The sequence below is a fragment of the Scyliorhinus torazame genome, chromosome 2 (assembly GCF_047496885.1).
Source record: "Scyliorhinus torazame isolate Kashiwa2021f chromosome 2, sScyTor2.1, whole genome shotgun sequence".
Lineage (NCBI taxonomy): Eukaryota > Metazoa > Chordata > Chondrichthyes > Carcharhiniformes > Scyliorhinidae > Scyliorhinus > Scyliorhinus torazame.
The window spans coordinates 100,464,799-100,484,410 of record NC_092708.1 but is presented as its reverse complement, the minus strand read 5'-3'; the positions used below and the strand labels follow the sequence as shown (position 1 = coordinate 100,484,410).

General features: G+C 51.0%; 1 protein-coding gene across 8 annotated transcripts in view; it reads right to left on the bottom strand.

The window, feature by feature from the left end:
* The window catches only part of LOC140390043 (coiled-coil domain-containing protein 148-like), a 301,551-nt gene that overhangs the window by 70,333 nt on the left and 211,606 nt on the right, over positions 1-19,612 (bottom strand). For all 8 annotated transcript variants that reach the window (XM_072474916.1, XM_072474899.1, XM_072474930.1 and 5 more), the window contains one exon: positions 4,662-4,802. In XM_072474916.1, the coding sequence (XP_072331017.1) occupies positions 4,662-4,802 (141 nt within the window). The remainder of the gene's footprint in view (positions 1-4,661; positions 4,803-19,612) is intronic.

The window sequence follows — 19,612 nt, the reverse complement described above, 5'->3', positions numbered from 1 at the left end:
ATGCTAGTGAGTACAGAAATAGGAGAATAGCACAGATGCGTGGGTAATTGCAGGAGGGAAGGTTTTTGATTCCTGGACCATTGGGACCGTTTTGGGGGAAGGTGGGATCTGTACAAGTGGGGCTGTCTACATCAAAGCCAGAGCGGGACTAACATCCTTGCTGGCAGGTTTGCTAGTGCTGTTTGGGAAGAGTTTAAACTAGTTTGGCAGGGGGAGAGGACGAAGACTGATAGCAGAATAGGGACACAGTATAACATAGAAAAGCAATCAGGTCAGAGGGAATACAGCGGTAGTAAGTTTCGAGGGATTAAGACAAGGCTTGATGGCCTCTACTTTAATGTCAGGGGTATTAAAGGTAAAACGGATGAGTCAAGGGCGATGACTGACCCGTGTAATTATGATATAATAGCTATCACAGAGACATGGTTGAGTGAGGGGCAGGAGTGGCAACTCAACATCCCGGGATATAGAATCTTCAGGCAAGAAAGAGGAGGGGGTAGAAGAGGAGGAACATTGCATTATTAGTTAAGGAGGCAGTTACTGCAGTAAGGAGAGATGATATCTTGGGGGGGGCATCAAGGAAAGCTTTGTGAGTAGAGTTTAGGAATAAACAACAGACAGCAACATTGCTAGATGTTTATTATAAACCCCCAGATAATCAGCGGGAAAATGAGGAGCAAATATGTGCGCAATTTGCGGAGGGTGTAAAAATAATGAGGGTAATTATGTTAGGTTTCAACTGTCCCAAAATTAACTGGGATAGCCATCATGTTAAGGGCTTAGATGGAGCAGAGATCTTAAAATGTATACAGGAGAACCTTTTTAGCTCAATATGTAGAGGATTCAACAAGGGATGTTGCAGTGCCAGACAGATGGTTGATGTGTTGGTGGGGGAGCATTTTAGTGATAGAACCACAACATGCTTCAATTTAAATTTGTTATGGACAAAGAAATAGACAAGTTGCAAAAAATGGTTTAGGATTGGGGGAGAGTAGATTTTAACAAAATATAGCAGGATCTGGTCAAGGTAGAACTGGAAAGAGTTACTTGTAGGGAAACCTACAGGAGAGACGTGGGGGGCGTTTAAAGATGGGGAGCGTACAGGCCCAATATGCTCCCTCTAGAGTAATAGGAAGGTGTAACAAACCCAGAGAACCATGGATGACCAGAGACATTCAGGATACAATGGGAAGGAAAAAAAGAGGCTTTTAACAAGTATAAGGGGAGCAAGTCTGCAGAGGCAATAGTGGAGTACAGAAAGTTCAGGATGGAGCTTAAGAAATCAATTAGGAGAGCAAAGAAGGGGGGCGGGATTCTCCCAATACGAGTCTAAGTGCCGACACCGGAGTAAAAACCGGAGTGTTTAACTCCAGCGTCGGCGCCCGTTCCCAGACCCCATTCTGGGGCTTCCTTGGGGCTGGCAGGGGTGTGGCGCGATTTGCGGGGACGGGGCCTCGGCGTAAAAGATGTGGCGCCTTGGGTCCCGCACATGCGCAGTTGGGCAGGCGCCAACTAGCGCATGCGCAGTGGCCATCCTCCCCCAGGCCGCCCCGCACAAAAATGGCGCAGGGATATAACATTGCCGGCAGAGGAAAGGAGGCCCGCCGACAGAGAGGCCGGCCTGCCGATCGATGGGCCCCGACCGGGGGCCAGACACCATCGGAGGCCCCCCCCGGTGAGAGAGCCTCCCTCCCACCCCCACAGGCCCCCCCCCCCCCCCCCGCCCCCGCAAGCGTTTCCGCAGAGTTCCCGCCAGCAGCGACCAGGGGTGAACGGCGCCGGCGGGACTGTCGTGTCGGAGGACCATCCGGGCCGGAGAATCGGCGGTCCCGCCGATTCCAGCGGCTTGCAGCCGGCGCCGCACCAAACGCGCCTGCGCAAATGGCGCTGATTCTCCGCACCTCGGAGAATCGCGCACCAGCGTCCTGGCACGGTTGTTCCGCTTCTCTGGCCCGGCGCGGGGCTCGGAGAATCGCCCCCGGGATATGAGAAAGCTCTGGCTGGTAAAAGTGGTGAAAATCTAAAGATATTCTATAAGTTTATCAATGGGAAGAGGTTAACCAGGGAAAGGGTAGAGCCCATTAAGGACCAAGGGGAAAATCTGTGGGTGGAGCCAGTGGACATTGTTAGGGTACTGAACAAATATTTCACATCTATCTTCACCCAAGAGAATGAGGAGGTAGTTTATGGAACTCGGGCAGAGAGATTGTGAGGTCTTGCCACCAAATTTGATTGAGTTTTTTGAGCATGTAACCATGTATATAGATGAGGGTAGTGCAGTTGGTGTAGTTTACATGGATTTTAGTAAAGCCCTTGACAAGGTCCAACATAGGAGACTTATTAAGAAGGCAAATGCGCATAGGATACAGGATAGGTGGATTCATAATTGGCTTAGAGGTAGGAGACAGAGGGTCATGATAGACGGCTGCTTTAGTGTCTGGAAGCAAGTGACGAGTGGCGTACCACAGGGATCCGTACTGGGCCTCCTATTTTTTGTCATTTATATAATTTTTTTGAGGGGGTGGGGAGGTTGTGTTTTTTGTATCCTTTGCATTTTTTTTGTATTTTTTGTAATGTTGGTACTTTTTGTATTTCTTGTATTTGGTATTTTTGTACTGGAGTTTAATTGCTGCTTGTTTCGGAAGGGGGCCCTTCAGTGTTTGAGGTACAGTGTTGAATAATGTTTAGTTTTAACGCTGGTTATGTTCTGTGCAGTGCATGAGAGGTTGATGTGGGTCAGGTGGGGCAGTTCCAGAATGCTCTGCAGGGGGCTATGTTGGGATGATGTTTCTCGTTGTGCGTTGGGTGTGGGATAAGGGGGAAGGGCCGAGACTGAGATTTGGAGAGAAGGAGCAGGGAGGTGCAGGCCGGATGGGTAGAGGGGGGTGGGATGGTGAGTTTTTTGGGGGGGCCTTTGGGTGGGAATCGCCACATTAGCAAGGAATGCAAGTGAACGGAAGTGAATTGGGGGTGGCTGCCGTGGTTAGCCAGTGTGACCCGGTGGGGGAGGGTGAGGCGATGTGGCAGTTATGGAGGATGAGTTTGGTTATGGACAGGGCGAGTGAGCCATTTTGGGTGGGCTCGATTCAGAGTGGGGATGGGAAGGGTGGAGCCTAAGTGTAATGATGGCAGACTCAAGGGGATAGGGGATGTGAAAGCCTCCAGTGCGAACTGTGAAATTGAATATCCGCGGGCTAAATGAGCTGGTTAAAGGAGGTGAGGAGACACTTTAATTTCGGTCACATGTCGGTGTTAACGCCATTATGCGGGAACCATAGGTTCATGCCAGGGGGGACACGGTGATAGATAGGATGTATAGGCGGTGGAGGAATGAGGGGCTGCAGCAGGTTCGGGAAATGTTTTTGGAGGGGCTGTTCGCTGGGCTAGAGGAGCTGCGGGAGAGGTTTGAGTCACCAAGGGGCACGGGCATGTGTGGGACTTTGCGCGTAAGGAGCTGGGAGCTGCCTTTGTTCCCTCAGGTGCCGGAGTATATGCATCTGAAGAAAATGCTGCTGCCGGATGAGGTGGGGGGTTGCAGGATTGGGGATATATATGGGCAGTTGAGAGAGCAGGACAAGGCATTAGTGAAAAGTATCAAGCAGAAGTGGGAAGAGGAGTTGGGGAGGGAGATAGGATGGGGACTTTAGTGTGAGGTAACTTGGCAAGTGAACTCAACCTCCTCCTGCACAAGAATGAGTTTGATACAATTTAAGGTGGTGCACAGGGTCCACATGACTCAGGCTCGGACGAGTGGGTTTATTCCGAGGGTAGCAGACGGATGTGAGAAGTGTGGGAGGTGGTCAGTGAATCATGCTCATATGTTCTGGGGGCGTGAGGAGTTGGAGATGTTCGGGACCCTATTGAGGATTGTAGGGGTTAAAGTGAAGCTGGACCCTATGGTAGCAATCTTTGGGGGTGTCGGTGTTGTCGGAGCTGCTGGAGGGGAAGGCTGCTGATGTCGTGGTCTTCGCCTCTCTGATTGCCCAGCGATGGATACTTTTGAATTGGGTGTTGGCTACATCCACCGAATCGGGGGTCGCGGCATGGCTGGGGTATCGGTATAAATTTCTCAGGTTGGAGACTACCAAATTTGCCTTAAGGGGGTCAGAGAATGGCTTTGAGATACGTTGGAGGCCGTTCATGGCTATATTTGAGGAGCTGTTTGTCGCGGGGAGCAGGGGGTATTAAAAAGAGAAAATGTACAAACTGTACACTTTCATTGGATGTTAAGCTTGTGTTTTATTGTTGAATGTGTTTAGAATAAAATATCCTTTAAAACAAAATCAATCAATCACACTGTTGCAATTGATATGCCAGTAAAAGAAAGCTTCAATAAAGGTACATCGCTAGTTCCATTGTTTTAAATTTAACAACCCATAGCAGCAGATTATGTAATGTCATTGTGCTCAACAAGCTACTAAAATGGGGCTAATTTAAAGTTATGCTGCAGCCATTTGAATTTTTGCAGCATAACAATGTTCGTCTTCAAAGGCTAATAAATGCTGTAATAGTGAGTCTTTTTGAGATGTTACACCAAGAGCTATGAACAGAATCAGATTTCAATCAGAATTTTTAAAAAGTAAATTGACTGCCATTAATTACAAGACTAGGAGGAATGGGTGGGCCGCCAAACTCAACTTTCTGCATTTTAGAGATCTTACTTTTTCTTTATCGGTGGCTCTGCGGCACATTTCCTTTTCCCTTTTCTTTCTCTCTTGCTCTATTTCTCTTTCCCTTTTCTGTGCAGCAATAGCTGCTTCCAGTCGAGCCATTTCCTCTTGTTGTGCACGCATTTGGCGAACCTAGTGAAAAGTACAGTTCTGTTATATATATTATAAAGTAAAATCAACCGCTTGGACAACACAATAGGCACCCTATGGAACAATATTGAACAGCTAAACAAATCTATGAATCTCCATAATTATAAACTTTTTAAAATTTTGTTAAATCCAGAGCCCAGTAAACCTAAAATCATCACATCACAGGTACATAACCAGGTGAAAGAAATGCAAGAAACATAGCCTAGATCATGGCAACAATCAGTAGAATTGGCTAAAGTGAAACAATTGGAAATGTAGCAAAAAGAAAAATAAATGCAGCTAGGCAGAAAGACAAGAGCAAAAGAAATGGAGATGGAAATGAGGAGGTTGGAATTATAGATAGAGATGAAAAAGAAAAACAGAGGAAAAAGAAAAAGGGGAGAGAAAAAAAAGAGGAAAGGGAAAAAGGAGGGGAAAAAGAACAAGACAAGGAGGAAAAAGAAAAAGAGATGGCGGAATTCTCCGTTCCTGAGACTAAGTATTGAAGCCAGGGCAGGATTTGTTAACTTCCGCGACAGCAAAACTGGTGCCGCACCTAGACCGATTCAGCAACGGTTAAGGGACTAGCACTGGCCCAAAATGGAACACAATCAATTCCAATGAGAAATGGTGCCGGATTCACGATTGACACCCAGGATGCTGACAAGCTGCAACCGCATATACACACTTCACTCCACACACACAATCCAGCCAACAAGATAGCAGCAAGACATGCAGGCCCACGATTCACCGACGGCGAGCTTCAGATCCTCCTCGATGCAGTGGTGGAGAGGCAGGCCACCCTGTATCCCAGGCCTGGAAGGAAGCTGCCAACCACCGTTCACCGTGCCTGGGTCCAGGTGCCAGAGGCGGTCAACACCACCAGCAACACCATCCGGAACCCCACCAGTAGGGTGGTAGAACTCCCATCCTGCACCACATGCCAGCACGCATATCGGCCGCCATGGCCAGGTGCCCTGGTTACTGAAACCACAAGTTACACACCCCCTGGGCTGCATGCGTCAGTCTGTCTAACACTGTGCATTTTCTGCTCCCCCAAGGGTGAAGGTCACTCATAACCACAGGGAGTGAGAGAAAACTGGAGGGAGACCACCTGCGGCCCCTCACCGCAGCAGAGCAGAGGGCCCTGGGTGTGGTTGGCGGGCCCGAGGAAAAGGCAGTTGCTGGGATGGATCACAGAATTTACATTGCAGAAGTAGGCCATTTGTCCCATCGGGTCTGCCCCGGCCCATGGAAAGATCACCCTTCCCAAGCTCACACCTTCACCCTATCCCCTTTTTTAAAAAAAATATTTTATTAAGATATTTGAAAGTTTTTACAATAATAATAACAATGACATAAACATGGTATAATAAACATTTCCACCCCCAACCCAACCTTCACACACCCCAACCATAAAACAACAATCTGGCCCCCCCTCCCCCACTCCCTGCCCTTGTAAAACTGCATCTGCTGACATTTTAATTTTCCCCAAGAAAGTCGACGAACGGCTGCCACCATCGGGTGAACCCAACCATTGACCCTCTTAAGGCGAACTTTATCTTCTCGAGACTGAAAAACCCAGCCATGTCACTAACCCAGGTCTCTACACTCGGGGGCTTCGAGTCCCTCCACAGTAACAAGATTCGTCTCCGGACTACCAGGGAGGCAAAGGCAAAGACGTCGCCCTCTTTCATCCCCTGAACTCCCGGCTCTTCCGACACTCCAAGGATCGCCACCTCCGGACTCGGCACCACCCGTGTTTTTAATACCGTGGACATTGCCTTAGCAAAACCCTGCCAAAACCCTCTAAGCTTTGGGCATGCCCAAATCACATGGACATGATTTGCTGGGCTTCCCACGCACCTCGCACACCAGTCCTCTACCCCGAAAAACTTGCTCATCCTAGCCACTGTCATGTGTGCCTGGTGGACGACCTTAAATTGTATCCGGCTAAGCCTGGCACATGATGAGGAGGTATTAACCTGCTTAGGGTATCCGCCCACAGACTCGCCTCTATCTCTCCTCCTAGCTTGTCCTCCCACTTGCCCTTAAGCTCCTCCACCGCAGTTTCCTCTGCCTCCGAGAGCTCCTGGTAAATATCCAACACCTTCCCCTCTCCCACCCAGGTATTGGAGACTACTCTGTCCTGTATCCCCCATGGCGGCAGCAGCGGAAAGACCGGAACCTGCTTTCTCAGGAAGTCTCGCACCTGCAAATACCTGAGCCCATTCCCTGCAGGGTTTATCCTCCAAGCCCTTACCGTCATTTTCATGGTCTGTACCCAGCCCATCAGTGATAGCGGAAGCATGTCCCATCTCTTAAAGTCCCCTTTCATTTGTTCTACCAGCCGGGATAGGTTTAACTTGTGCAGTGCCTCCCATTCCCGGGCCACCTGGATTCCCAGATACCGAAAGCTCTTTCCTACCATTCTAAGCGGCAGCTCTCCCAAACTCTTCTCCTGTCCTCTTGCCTGGATTGCGAACATCTCGCCTTTCTCCATGTTCAATTTATATCCTGAAAAATTGCCAAATTCCCCCAGGATTCGCATTACTTCCCCCATCCCCTCCAACGGGTCTGAAATATACAAGAGCAGGTCATCTGCGTAAAGCGAGACCCGGTTCTCCACCCCCCCTCCCCCGAACCAGCCCTTTCCAGTTCCTAGAGGCTCTTAACGCCATGGCCAATGGCTCTATGGCCAGAGCAAACAGTAATGGGGAGAGGGGGCACCCTTGCCTCGTCCCTCGGTGTAGTTTAAAATACCCCGACCTCAGCCAGTTCGTACGCACACTCGCTACTGGTACCTGATAGAGCAACCGAACCCAGTCAATAAAGCCCTCACCAAACCCAAACCTTCCCAGCGTCTCCCACAGGTAATTCCACTCCACCCGATCAAAAGCCTTCTCCCCATCCATCACTACCACCACCTCCACCTCTTCTCCTTCTGAGGGCATCATAATAACATTTAAAAGCCTTTGAACATTGGCCTTGAGTTGCCTGCCCTTTACAAATCCTGTCTGGTCTTCCCCTATCACCCCCGGGACACAATACTCTATCCTTGTGGGCAGTATCTTAGCCAGCAGTTTGGCGTCCACATTCAGTAGAGAAATTGGCCTGTATGTCCCGCATTGCTCCAGATCCTTCTCCCGTGGTCAGATAAGAAGGAAAAATCGAGTAGAGAAGGCACGTGTAAAACCCACAGCACAGAAAAACATGGCGGAGGTGCAGGGTACTGGCTCAGCGGCCGAGTGGTCAACGGAGCAGCTGGTGAAATTTATTCAGGAGGGTTTCGGCAAGCAAAAGGAGGATGGTCTAGACCCGATCAAGGCATCGATCAACCGGGTGGAGCAGGGGCTGGAAGCCCAAGGTCAGGCGATCCAGATGGTTGAGGAGAATGTGGTCGAGCATTCTAACTGAGCTGGAGTTACAGGTGGGATTGATGAGGGATCAGCAGAAAAGGCTGCAGAAGAAGGTGGAGGACCTGGAGAACAGGTCCCGTCGACAGAATTTGCGGATAGTTGGCCTCCCTGAGGGCTGCAAGGGAACGAATGCAAGGGTATGTGGTATATGCTCGAGAGGTTAATGGGTGACGGGGCGTTTGCCCAATCCTTGGACGTGGATAGAGCGCACAGAACGCTTGCGAGGAGGCCACGTGTGAACGAGCTGCCAAGGGCGATGGTGGTGCGAATGCACCGGTTCCTGGATAGGGAACAGATTTTACGGTGGGTCAAGCAGACATGGAACTGCAAGTGGGAGAGCAGCATGCTGCACATCTACCAGGACCTGGGTGCGGATCTGGCCAAGAGAAGAGCGGGATTCAACTGAGTAAATCGGCTGTTTTCAAGAAGAATGTGAAGTTTTGACTGCTTTATCCAGCTCATTTATGGGTCACCTATGAAGAGCAGCAACTTTATTTTGAGACGCCAGATGAGGCGATGGACTTTGTTAAAAGTGCAGGGCTGGCAAGTGACTGAGATCACTGAACTCTCGAGACGGGTAATGCTGTATCCATTTTGTTAAAAGATATTCTCGCTTTTGCACTCTTTGTGAAATGTTTTTTTAATATTGACTCTTGGGCTGTTGCTCAATTTTGTAAGTTAACTTGGTGCTGGTGGGGGAAGGGTGGATGGATCTTTTCTTTGTGCTTGGTTGAACTGTGTTTTTTTTTTAATGTAGTGCTTTGTGTAACAAGGGGCTATTTCTGTTTCTAAAGTTAACTTTGTTTTATTGGGAGTTGGGTGGAGGGAGTTTTCTTTTTCTACTGTTTGTTTTCTGGGGACTGTGATATTTTGCATATGTATGTCCAAGCCGGGGGGGGGGGGGGGAGGAGGAGGAGGAGGAGGAGGAGCAGCAGCAGCAGATAGGATGTCTGGTGCCATGGGCGGGAGCTGCCAGGTCAGCCAGCTCACGGGAGCACAGTGGGGGTCGAGCAGGTGAAAAGTTGGATATGGGGGGATTAGGTTTTTGGTGCTGTTACCAGGGAGGGGGGAGGGAGGGGGAGAGCTGCTCTGCTGACAGGGGAGGAACTGTTACTAGGGGACAAATGGGAGGTCGAGAACGACAGATACCCGAGGGCGGGCTCGAGGAGGCGAGGGATGCAAGCGGGAGGCTGGCCTAAGAAGGGTAATGGCTAGTCGGGGAGGGGGGGGGGGGGGCAGGTAGCCCCCAACTAGGCTGATTACTTGGAACATCAGAAGGCTAAATGGGCCGGTCAAAGGGGCTCGCATGTTCGCACATCTGAGGGGATTGAAGGCGGACGTGGCAATGCTACAAGAGACACACCTAAAGGTTATAGATCAGATTAGATTGAGGAATGGGTGGGATTGGCCAGATATTCCATTCAGGGCTGGATTCTGAGACCAAGGGGGTTGCGATCCTGATTAACAAACTGGTAGCATTTGAGGCAGGTACAATTGTGTCAGATACGGGGAAAAGGTATATAATGGTGAATGGGAAGCTGGAGGTGATGCGGGTGATACTTATGAACATCTATGCACCAAACTGGGATGATGTGGAATTTATGAGGCGGGTGTTAAGGTCCCAGACCTAGAGTCACATAATCTGATCATGGGGGGAGACTCCAACCCTGTCATTGATCCAGGATTGGACCGGTCAAAATCTAGGACAGGAGGGAGGGAATTGATGGGATTTATGGAGCAGATAGGGAGAGTGGACCCATGAAGGTTTGGACAGCCAAGGGCGGATGAGTTTTCTATTTTCTCCCATGTCCACAAGGTACATTCTCGGATCGACTTTTTTATTCTGAGCAGGGCTCTACTGCCTGGGGTGGTGGATACCGAGTACTCGGCAATCGCGGTGTTGGATCATGCCCTACATTGGGTTGATCTACGGATTGGTATGGAGAGGGCAGCGCCCGTTATGGAGGCTGGATGTGGGGTTATTAGCAAATGAGGCGGTCTGAGGGCGGGTGAGTAAGTCCATCCAGAACTATCTGGAAATAATTGATACAGGGGAGGTCTCGGCAGCAACGGTGTGGTAAGCTCTGAAGGCAGTGGTCAGACGGGAAATAATTTCGATACGGGCCCACAGATAAAAGGTGGAACGAGCAGAGAGGGATAGGTTGGTTGGGGAGATACTCCAGGTGGATAGGAGATATTCGGAAGCCACGGACTTGGGGTTACTGAAGGTGCGGTGGAGGTTACAGGTGGAGTTTGGCCTGTTATCTACAGGGAAGGCGGTGAAACAACTGAGGAAGGCAAGGGGAGCGGTGTATGAATACAGGGAAAAGGCAAGCAGAATGTTAGCGCACCAGCTTAGGAAAAGGGAGGCAGCCAGGGAAATAGGGAGAGTAAAGAACAGAGGTGGGAATGCGGTACTGGACCCAGTGGGGGTAAATGAGGTGTGTGGTAGTATGCATTAGGCGTCATGTGGGACTGTAAAGCCGTGATGCCATTGGCTGACAGATCCCGGGTCCTGGTTGGCTGTTGATCTCTAGCTCCGCCCTGAAGGCGGAGTATAAGAACCAGGGCTTCTCCCCGCAGCTCCAGTCTGTTGCTGAACTGCGGGGAACAAGTCACGCTTAATAAAGCCTCATCGACTTCATCTCTATTCGTCTCTCTCGTAAGTCATTGTGCGCTACAATTTATTAAGCGTGCTTAAAGGACTATGGAGCTCAGGATCACCCCGGAATGCCTGCGGATCAGCCCCCACGCAGTGAACTCAGCAGCAGTTTTTAAACACTGGCAGGCTTGTTTCGAAGGCTACCTCCGAACGGCCCCCGGCCGGATCACAGAAGACCAGAAACTACAGGTCCGGCACTCAAGGGTAAGCCCGGAGATTTACCCTCTCATGGAAGACGCAGAGGATCTCCCGACGGCGCTCGCAGCACTAAAGAGCGTCTACGTTCGCCCAGTGAACCAGGTCTACGCACGCTACCAACTCGCAACGAGACGGCAAAGTCCCGGAGAATCGCTAGAAGAATTCTATGCCGCGCTGCTAATTTTGGGACGGGGCTGCAGCTGCCCGCCGGTAAACGCGACTGAACACACGGACATGTTAATTCGCGATGGGTTTGTGGCAGGTATGAACTCTCCCCAAATCCGCCAAAGACTGTTAGAAAAAGAGTCGCTAGGACTCTCAGAGGCACGGGCCATCGCAGCTTCCCTAGATGTGGCCTCGCAAAACGCCCGCGCCTACGGCCCCGACCGCGCGGCAGCCCCTTGGGCTCCGTGGACCCCCGTCGCGACAAACCCCCCCCCCCTCCCTCACAGGCTTGCGCGGTTAAGACGCCAGACCATCCCGGGGGGGCCCGCTGCTATTTCTGCGGGCAGGCGAAACACCCCCGGCAGCGCTGCCCGGCCCGCACAGCGATTTGCAAGAGCTGCGGCAAAAAGGGCCATTTCGCGGCTGTGTGCCGGTCCTGGGGGGTCGCCGCTGTCCCCGGAGAAGAAAGAGTCCAGCGCATCCCAAACGCCCCCCAACCCCCCTAGCGCCCCATGTGCGACCCGCGGGCGCCGCCATTTTGGGTCCCGGCCACCACGAGGGGAGGATGGACGCCGCCATCTTGTGACCCCACAGCCATGTGCGATGCATGGGGGCGGCCATTTTGTCTACCCCGGCCACGTGCGATCCGTGGGGGCGGCCATTTTGTCCACCCCCGGTCGCGTGCGATTCATGGACGCCGCCATCTTGGATGACAACAAAGGACCCCAGCATCGACAGCTCCACGGGGTCCGAAGAAGACGCTGAGACACTGCGACCACATCTGGCCTCGGTGACGCTGGACCAAGCACGGCCCCGGACGCTCCAGACGACGACAACAACGGTGCTGATCAACGGACACGAGACACCATGCCTGATCGACTCCGGGAGCACCGAAAGCTTCATCTACCCCGACACGGTAAGACGCTGTTTTTTGACCATCCGGCCCAGTACGCAAAAGATTTCCCTAGCTGCAGGATCCCACTCCGTAGAGATCAAAGGGTTCTGCATAGTGACCCTAACGGTGCAAGGGAGGGAGTTTAAAAACTACAGGCTCTACGTCCTTCCCCAACTCTGCGCGCCCACATTACTGGGATTAGACTTCCAGTGCAACCTGCAGAGCCTAACGTTTCAATTCGGCGGCCCAATACCCCCACTCACTATCTGCGGCCTCGCAACCCTCAAAGTTGAACCGCCGTCCTTGTTTGCAAACCTCACCCCGGATTGCAAACCCGTCGCCACTAGGAGCAGACGGTACAGCGCCCAGGACCGGACATTTATTCGGTCCGAAGTCCAGCGGTTGCTGAAGGAAGGCATAATCCAGGCCAGCAATAGTCCCTGGAGAGCACAGGTGGTAGTAGTAAAGACAGGGGAGAAGCAAAGGATGGTCATAGACTATAGCCAGACCATCAACAGGTACACACAGCTAGATGCGTACCCTCTCCCCTGCATATCCGACATGGGAAATCGGATTGCCCAATATAAGGTCTTCTCCACCGTGGACCTCAAGTCCGCCTACCACCAGCTCCCCATCCGCCCAAGTGACCGCAAGTACACAGCCTTTGAGGCAGACGGGCGACTATACCACTTCCTAAGGGTCCCATTTGGCGTCACAAACGGGGTCTCGGTCTTCCAACGGGAGATGGACCGAATGGTTGATCAACACGGGTTGCAGGCCACGTTCCCGTATCTCGACAACGTAACCATCTGCGGCCACGATCAGCAGGACCACGACGCCAACTTCTAAAAATTCCTCCAGACCGCTAACGCCTTGAACCTCACATACAACGAGGACAAGTGCGTGTTTAGCACAAACCGACTGGCCATCTTGGGATATGTAGTGCGCAATGGGATAATAGGCCCCGACCCCGAACGCATGCGCCCCCTCATGGAATTTCCCCTCCCCCACTGCTCCAAAGCCCTGAAACGCTGCCTGGGGTTCTTTTCATATTACGCCCAGTGGGTCCCCCAGTACGCAGACAAGGCCCGCCCGCTAATACAGACCACTACCTTCCCCCTGTCGACAGAGGCTCGCCAGGCCTTCAGCCGCATCAAAGCGGATATCGCAAAGGCCACGATGCGCGCCATCGACGAGTCCCTCCCCTTCCAGGTCGAGAGCGATGCATCCGATGTAGCTCTAGCGGCCACCCTTAACCAAGCGGGCAGACCCGTGGCCTTCTTCTCACGAACCCTCCACGCCTCAGAAATCCGCCACTCCTCAGTGGAAAAGGAAACCCAAGCCATAGTGGAAGCTGTGCGACATTGGAGGCATTACCTGGCCGGCAGGAGATTCACTCTCCTCACTGACCAACGGTCGGTAGCTTTCATGTTCGATAATGCACAGCGGGGCAAAATTAAAAATGACAAGATCTTAAGGGGGAGGATCGAGCTCTCCACCTTCAACTACGAGATCTTGTACCGTCCCGGAAAGCTGAACGAGCCGTCCGATGCCCTATCCCGTGGCACATGTGCCAACGCACAAATAGACCGTCTCCAAGCCCTCCACGAGGACCTCTGCCACCCGGGGGTCACCCGGTTCTACCATTTTATAAAGTCCCGCAACCTCCCCTACTCTGTGGAGGAGGTCCGTACAGTCACCAGGAACTGCCACATCTGCGCAGAGCGCAAACCGCACTTTTTCAGGCCGATAGAGCGCACCTGATCAAGACTTCCCGCCCCTTTGAACGCCTCAGTCTGGATTTCAAAGGGCCCCTCCCCTCCACCGACCGCAACACATACTTCCTGAACGTGGTGGACGAGTACTCCCGTTTCCCTTTCGCCATCCCCTGCCCCGACATGACAGCGGCCACAGTTATTAAAGCCCTTAGCACCATATTCACACTGTTCGGTTGCCCCGCATATATCCATAGCGACAGGGGCTCCTCCTTCATGAGTGACGAGCTGCGCCAGTTCCTGCTCAGCAAGGGTATAGCCTCGAGCAGGACGACCAGCTACAACCCCCGGGGGAACGGGCAAGTAGAGAGGGAGAACGGCACGGTCTGGAAGACCGTCCTACTGGCCCTACGGTCCAGGGATCTCCCAGTTTCACGGTGGCAGGAGGTCCTCCCGGACGCTCTCCACTCCATCCGGTCGCTGCTGTGTACCACCACTAATCAAACGCCCCATGAGCGCCTCCTTGTCTTCCCCAGGAAGTCCTCCTCCGGAACGTCGCTGCCGACCTGGCTGGCGGCCCCAGGACCCATCTTGCTCCGGAAACATGTGCGGGCGCACAAGTCGGACCCGTTGGTCGAGAGGGTTCACCTCCCCCAAGCGAACCCGCAGTACGCCTACGTGGCGTACCCCGACGGCCGACAGGACACGGTCTCCCTGCGAGACCTGGCGCCCGCCGGCAACACGCACACCCCCCCGACACCGATCACCCCCTCCCTGCCACCGGCGCACCCCGCGACCGCCCCCTTCCCGGGAGGATCAGTCCTCCTGCCATGTCCGACCAGGAGTGAAACAGAAGCAGACACCGAAAAGCTCCCGGAGACGACAACGCTGGAACAAGCACCTGCACCACCACCGGGACTGAGGCGATTGACAAGGAAGACCAGACCGCCCGCTCGACTCGTGGCATCGGTGTAACACAAGAATGTTGTGGGACTATAACGAGAATGTTCTGTTCCTCTCACGAATATTGTAAATAGTTCACAAACCCGGTACATAGCCCAGTGTAGGGCAAAGTATAGGGCACTGTAATGACATGCAAAAAAAAAATTATTTTCCTCCCAGGACCAGCCTTGTAAACCCCTACCACCATGCGAAGCACCACCCCGCCGGGTTCATTTTTAACAAGGGGTGAATGTGGTAGTATGCATTAGGGGTCATGTGGGACTGTGAAGCCGTGATGCCATTGGCTGACAGATCCCGGGTCCTGGTTGGCTGTTGATCTCTAGCTCCGCCCTGAAGGCGGAGTATAAGAACCAGGGCTTCTCCCCGCAGCTCCAGTCTATTGCTGAACTGCGGGGAACAAGTCACGCTTAATAAAGCCTCATAGACTTCATCTCTATTCGTCTCTCTCGTAAGTCATTGTGCGCTACAAGGTATTTAAGGACTTCTGCAGTAAATTATACGAGTCGGAACCCCCGGCTGGGTTTGAGGGGATGAAGCAGTTCTTGGGGCAGTTGAGGTTCCCGAGGGTGGAGGAGGAACTGGTGGAAGGGCTGGGAGCCCCAATTGAAATTGAGGAAATAATGGAGGGGCTGGAGGGCATGCAGTAGGGCAAGGCCCTGGGACGGACGGCTACCCGGTGGAATTCTAAAGAAGTTCTCGGAGATATTGGGCCCACTGCTGGCGAAGGCACTTAATGAGGCAAGGGAAAGGGGATTCCTTCCCCCAACAGTGTCGCAGTCCTCGATTTCACGGATTCTGAAACGGGAGAAGGACCCTGAGCAATGCGGGTCATACAGGCCAAACTGCTGGCTAAGGTGCTGGCCACAAGGATAGAGGACTGTGTCCCGGGGATGATAGGGGAAGACCAGACGGGATTTGTAAAGGGCAGGCAACTCATGGCCAATGTTAGAAGGCTCTTAGACGTTATCATGATGCTCTCAGAGGGGAGTGGGGGGGGAATGGAGGTGGTGGTTGCGATGGATGCGGAGAAGGCTTTTGATCGGGTGGAGTGGAATTATTTGTGGGAGGTGTTAGGAAGGTTTGGGTTTCGTCAGGGCTTCATTGACTGGGTGCATTGCTGTATCAGGCACCAGTAGCAAGTGTGCGCACGAATCGGTTGATGTCGGGCTATTTTAAACTGCAGCGAGGGACAAGGCAAGGGTGTCCCTCTCCCCTCTGTTGTTTGCTCTGGCCATAGACTTTGGCGTTAAGTGCTTCTAGGAACTGGAAAGGGCTGGTTCGGGTGGGGGTGGAACACCAGGTCTCGCTTTACACGGATGACCTGCTCCTGTTAGAGGGGATGGGGGAAATTATGCGGATTTATGGGGAATTTGGCAGATTTTCGGGGTATAAATTGAATATGGGGAAAAGCTAGATGTTCGTGATCCAGGCGAGAGGGCAGGAGAGAAGACTGGGATGTGGAGGCTTTGGAGGGATGCAGAAGAGATTTACCAGGATGTTGCCTGGTATGGAGGACATTAGCTATGAGGAGAGGTTGAATAAACATGATTTGTTCTCACTGGAACAAAGGAGGTTGAGGGGCGACCTGATAGAGGTCTACAAAATTATGAGGGGCATAGACAGAGTGGATAGTCAGAGACTTTTTCCCAGGGTAGAGGGGTCAATTACTAGGGGGCATAGGTTTAAGGTGCGAGGGGCAAAGTTTAGAGGAGATGTACGAGGCAAGTTTTTTACACAGAGGGTAGTGGGTGCCTGGAACCTGCTGCCGTAGGAGGTGGTGGAAGCAGGGACGATAGTGACGTTTAAAGGGCATCTTGACAAATACATGAATAGGATGGAAATAGAGGGATACGGACCCCGGAAGTGTAGAAGATTTTCGTTTAGACGGGCAGCATGGTCGGCGCAGGCTTGGAGGGCTGAAGGGCCTGTCCCTGTGCTGTACTTTTCTTTGTTCTTTGTTGGGAGAGCTGCTGTTTAGAATGGTAGGAAGAAGCTTTCACTAACTGGGAATCCTGGTGGCTCAGGAATGGGAGACATTGCACAAGTCAAACCTGTCCCGACTAGTAGAACAAATGAAGGAGGACTTTAAGAGATGGGACATGCGACCGCTATCACTGGCGGGGATGGTACAGACCGTGAAAATGACGGTCCTCCCCAGATTCCTGTTTGTCTTTCAGTGCCTCCCCATCTTCATCCCGTGAGCCTTTTTTAAACGGGTGAATAAGGTGATTTTGAGCTTTGTCTGGGCGGGTAAAACCCCGCGAATGAAGAAAGTATTGTTGGAGCGTAGTCGGGGGAAAGGTGGGTTAGCGCTGCCGAACTTTTGTAACTACGACTGGGCGGCTAATATAGCCATGATTAGGAAGTGGGTAGTCGGCGTGGGAGCAGATGGAGGCAGCGTCATGCAAAGACACCAGTTTGGGAGCACTGATAACGGCACCTCTTCCGTTCTTGCCGGCCTGGTACTCCACAAGCCCAGTGGTAGTGGCGGCTCTGAGAGTCTGGGGGCAGAGGAGGAAATATAGGAGAGCGGAGGGAGCGTCGATTTGGGCCCCGACCTACAACAACCATCGGTTTGTACCGAGTAGACTGGATGGAGGGTTCTGGAGATGGTAGAGAGCAGGAATTGAGAGGATGGGAGATCTATTTATAGATGGGAGCTTCCCTAGCTTGATGGCTTTGGAGGAGAAATTTGAATTTCCAGCAGGGAATGAGTTTAGATATCTGCAGGTATGGGATTTTCTGAGGAGGCAGATTCCGGCCCTCCCACTCCTGCCATCACGGGGGATACAGGACAGGGTAGTTTCCAGAACATGGGTGGGAGAGGGGAAGGTATCAGATATCTACCAAGAACTTATGGAGTCGGAGGAAACTCCGATAGAGGAACTAAAGGGCAAGTGGGAAGATGAGCTCGGGGGAGAGATAGAGGCAGGTCTGTGGGCAGATGCTTTAAGTAGGGTTAACACATCCTCATCTTGTGCCAGGCTTAGCCTGATACAATTCAAGGTAGTCCACCAGGCACACATGACGGTGGCCCGGATGAGCAAGTTTTGTGGGGTAGAGGACAGGTGTTCGGTGTGCGCGGGAGGTCCAGTAAATCATGTCCATATGTTTTGGACATCCCTCTATTTCCATCCTATTCATGTATTTGTCAAGATGCCCTTTAAACGTCACTATCGTTCCATGCCCGAAGATTAGAGGGTTTTGGCAGGATTTTCCGAAGGTTATGTCCACAGTACTTAAAACACGAGTGGTGCCGAGCCCAGAGGTGGCGATCTTTGGAGTGTCGGAAGAGCCGAGATTCCAGGGGGCGAGAGAGGCCGGCGCTTTGGCCTTTGCCTCCCTGGTAGCCCGGAGACGGATACTGTTAATGTGGAGGCATTCAAAGCCCTGAAATTAGAGACCTGGGTTTATTGTCTTACTGTTAGGGGTGCGAAGAATGGGATAGGGATGGAATTGTTTTATGTACCATGTTTATGTTGCTGTTATCGTTATTATTATTATAAAAACTACTAATACCCTAATAAAATGTTTTTTAAAAAATGAAACCTAATTCTAATTTAATCTCAATAATTTATATGCATCTCAGATACCAATTCCGACTACAAAATTGAAATCGGCACATGGTTAATGTTGAATCACTGTGGTATTACTAACCTATCTTTTGTGGTCTCTGTTAGTATTCCTGGTGGTTAACCCCATTTACTAAGTATTGACATTCTCAATGTTTAGGTTCAAATGCTACAATTTCTAAGTATGTGACATTTCTTTGATGAAAGTCTCATGCGGTCATTCAGCCACTTTTATGGATCTGGATTGGTAGTTGAGAAAGTAAACCTGAATGTAGCAGAAATTGGTTGATCTACATCAGAATCTGCATTGTTTATTTATGCTGGGCAGCAAACAACAGGCAGTTCCTTGACAAGCTGTTAAGGTAAAGGCGTTAGAATTTGTCTGGTGCTTTGAGAAATATCTGTTGGAATGCTGATTTAAGTGTCCTTACACTATTTAATTTGTTATTTGTTTTCCATTCACAGAACTGTTTTCATTTTGATCATTTTAAGCGCTTTGACAAGGTGTCAAGGCTTGTTAGAAATTCACAGCTGTCAACGTCATATAAAAGTGGTTGTCATATCCATGACTAAACTGGTAAACAATGTCTACATAGATTTTATGTTTTACCTCACCTAAAGTCAAGGAGACAATAACAAATTTCATAATATATGCAACAATATAGGCTGAGGTAAAGTAGATATAATTTAAACTTTCATATGCTGTAGTTGATTTAAATGGGCAGTTACTATACCAAAATATGACAGAACTGCTTTGAATTTGTGACATATACTATAAACAAGTCTTTATATAATATTAGTTGATCTTCCATGGGGTTGCAGAAACAACTGAACTTTAAGCATTCTTCAGGTGAGGCTGAGTGGGTGGTGTGGGGTGAGGTAGCGTGATTGGCAGGATAGGGGATAATTAATTTAATTTTAATAATCTTTATTGTCACAAGTAGGCTTACATTAACACTGCAATGAAATTACTGTGAAAAGTCCCTAGTCGCCACATTCCGGAGCTTGTTCGGGTACATGGATGGAGAATTCAGAATGTCCAATTCACCTCACAAGCGTGTCTATCCGCACAGACAGTGATCCAAGCCGAGAATCGAACCTGGGACCTTGGCGCTGTGAAACATCAGCACTAACCGCTGTGCTACCGTGCACAGGCTGTACCAAAGTAATTCAATTCCCATTTTAATGTTCCAGATTTTGATTTTATTTTTATGCAATAACAAT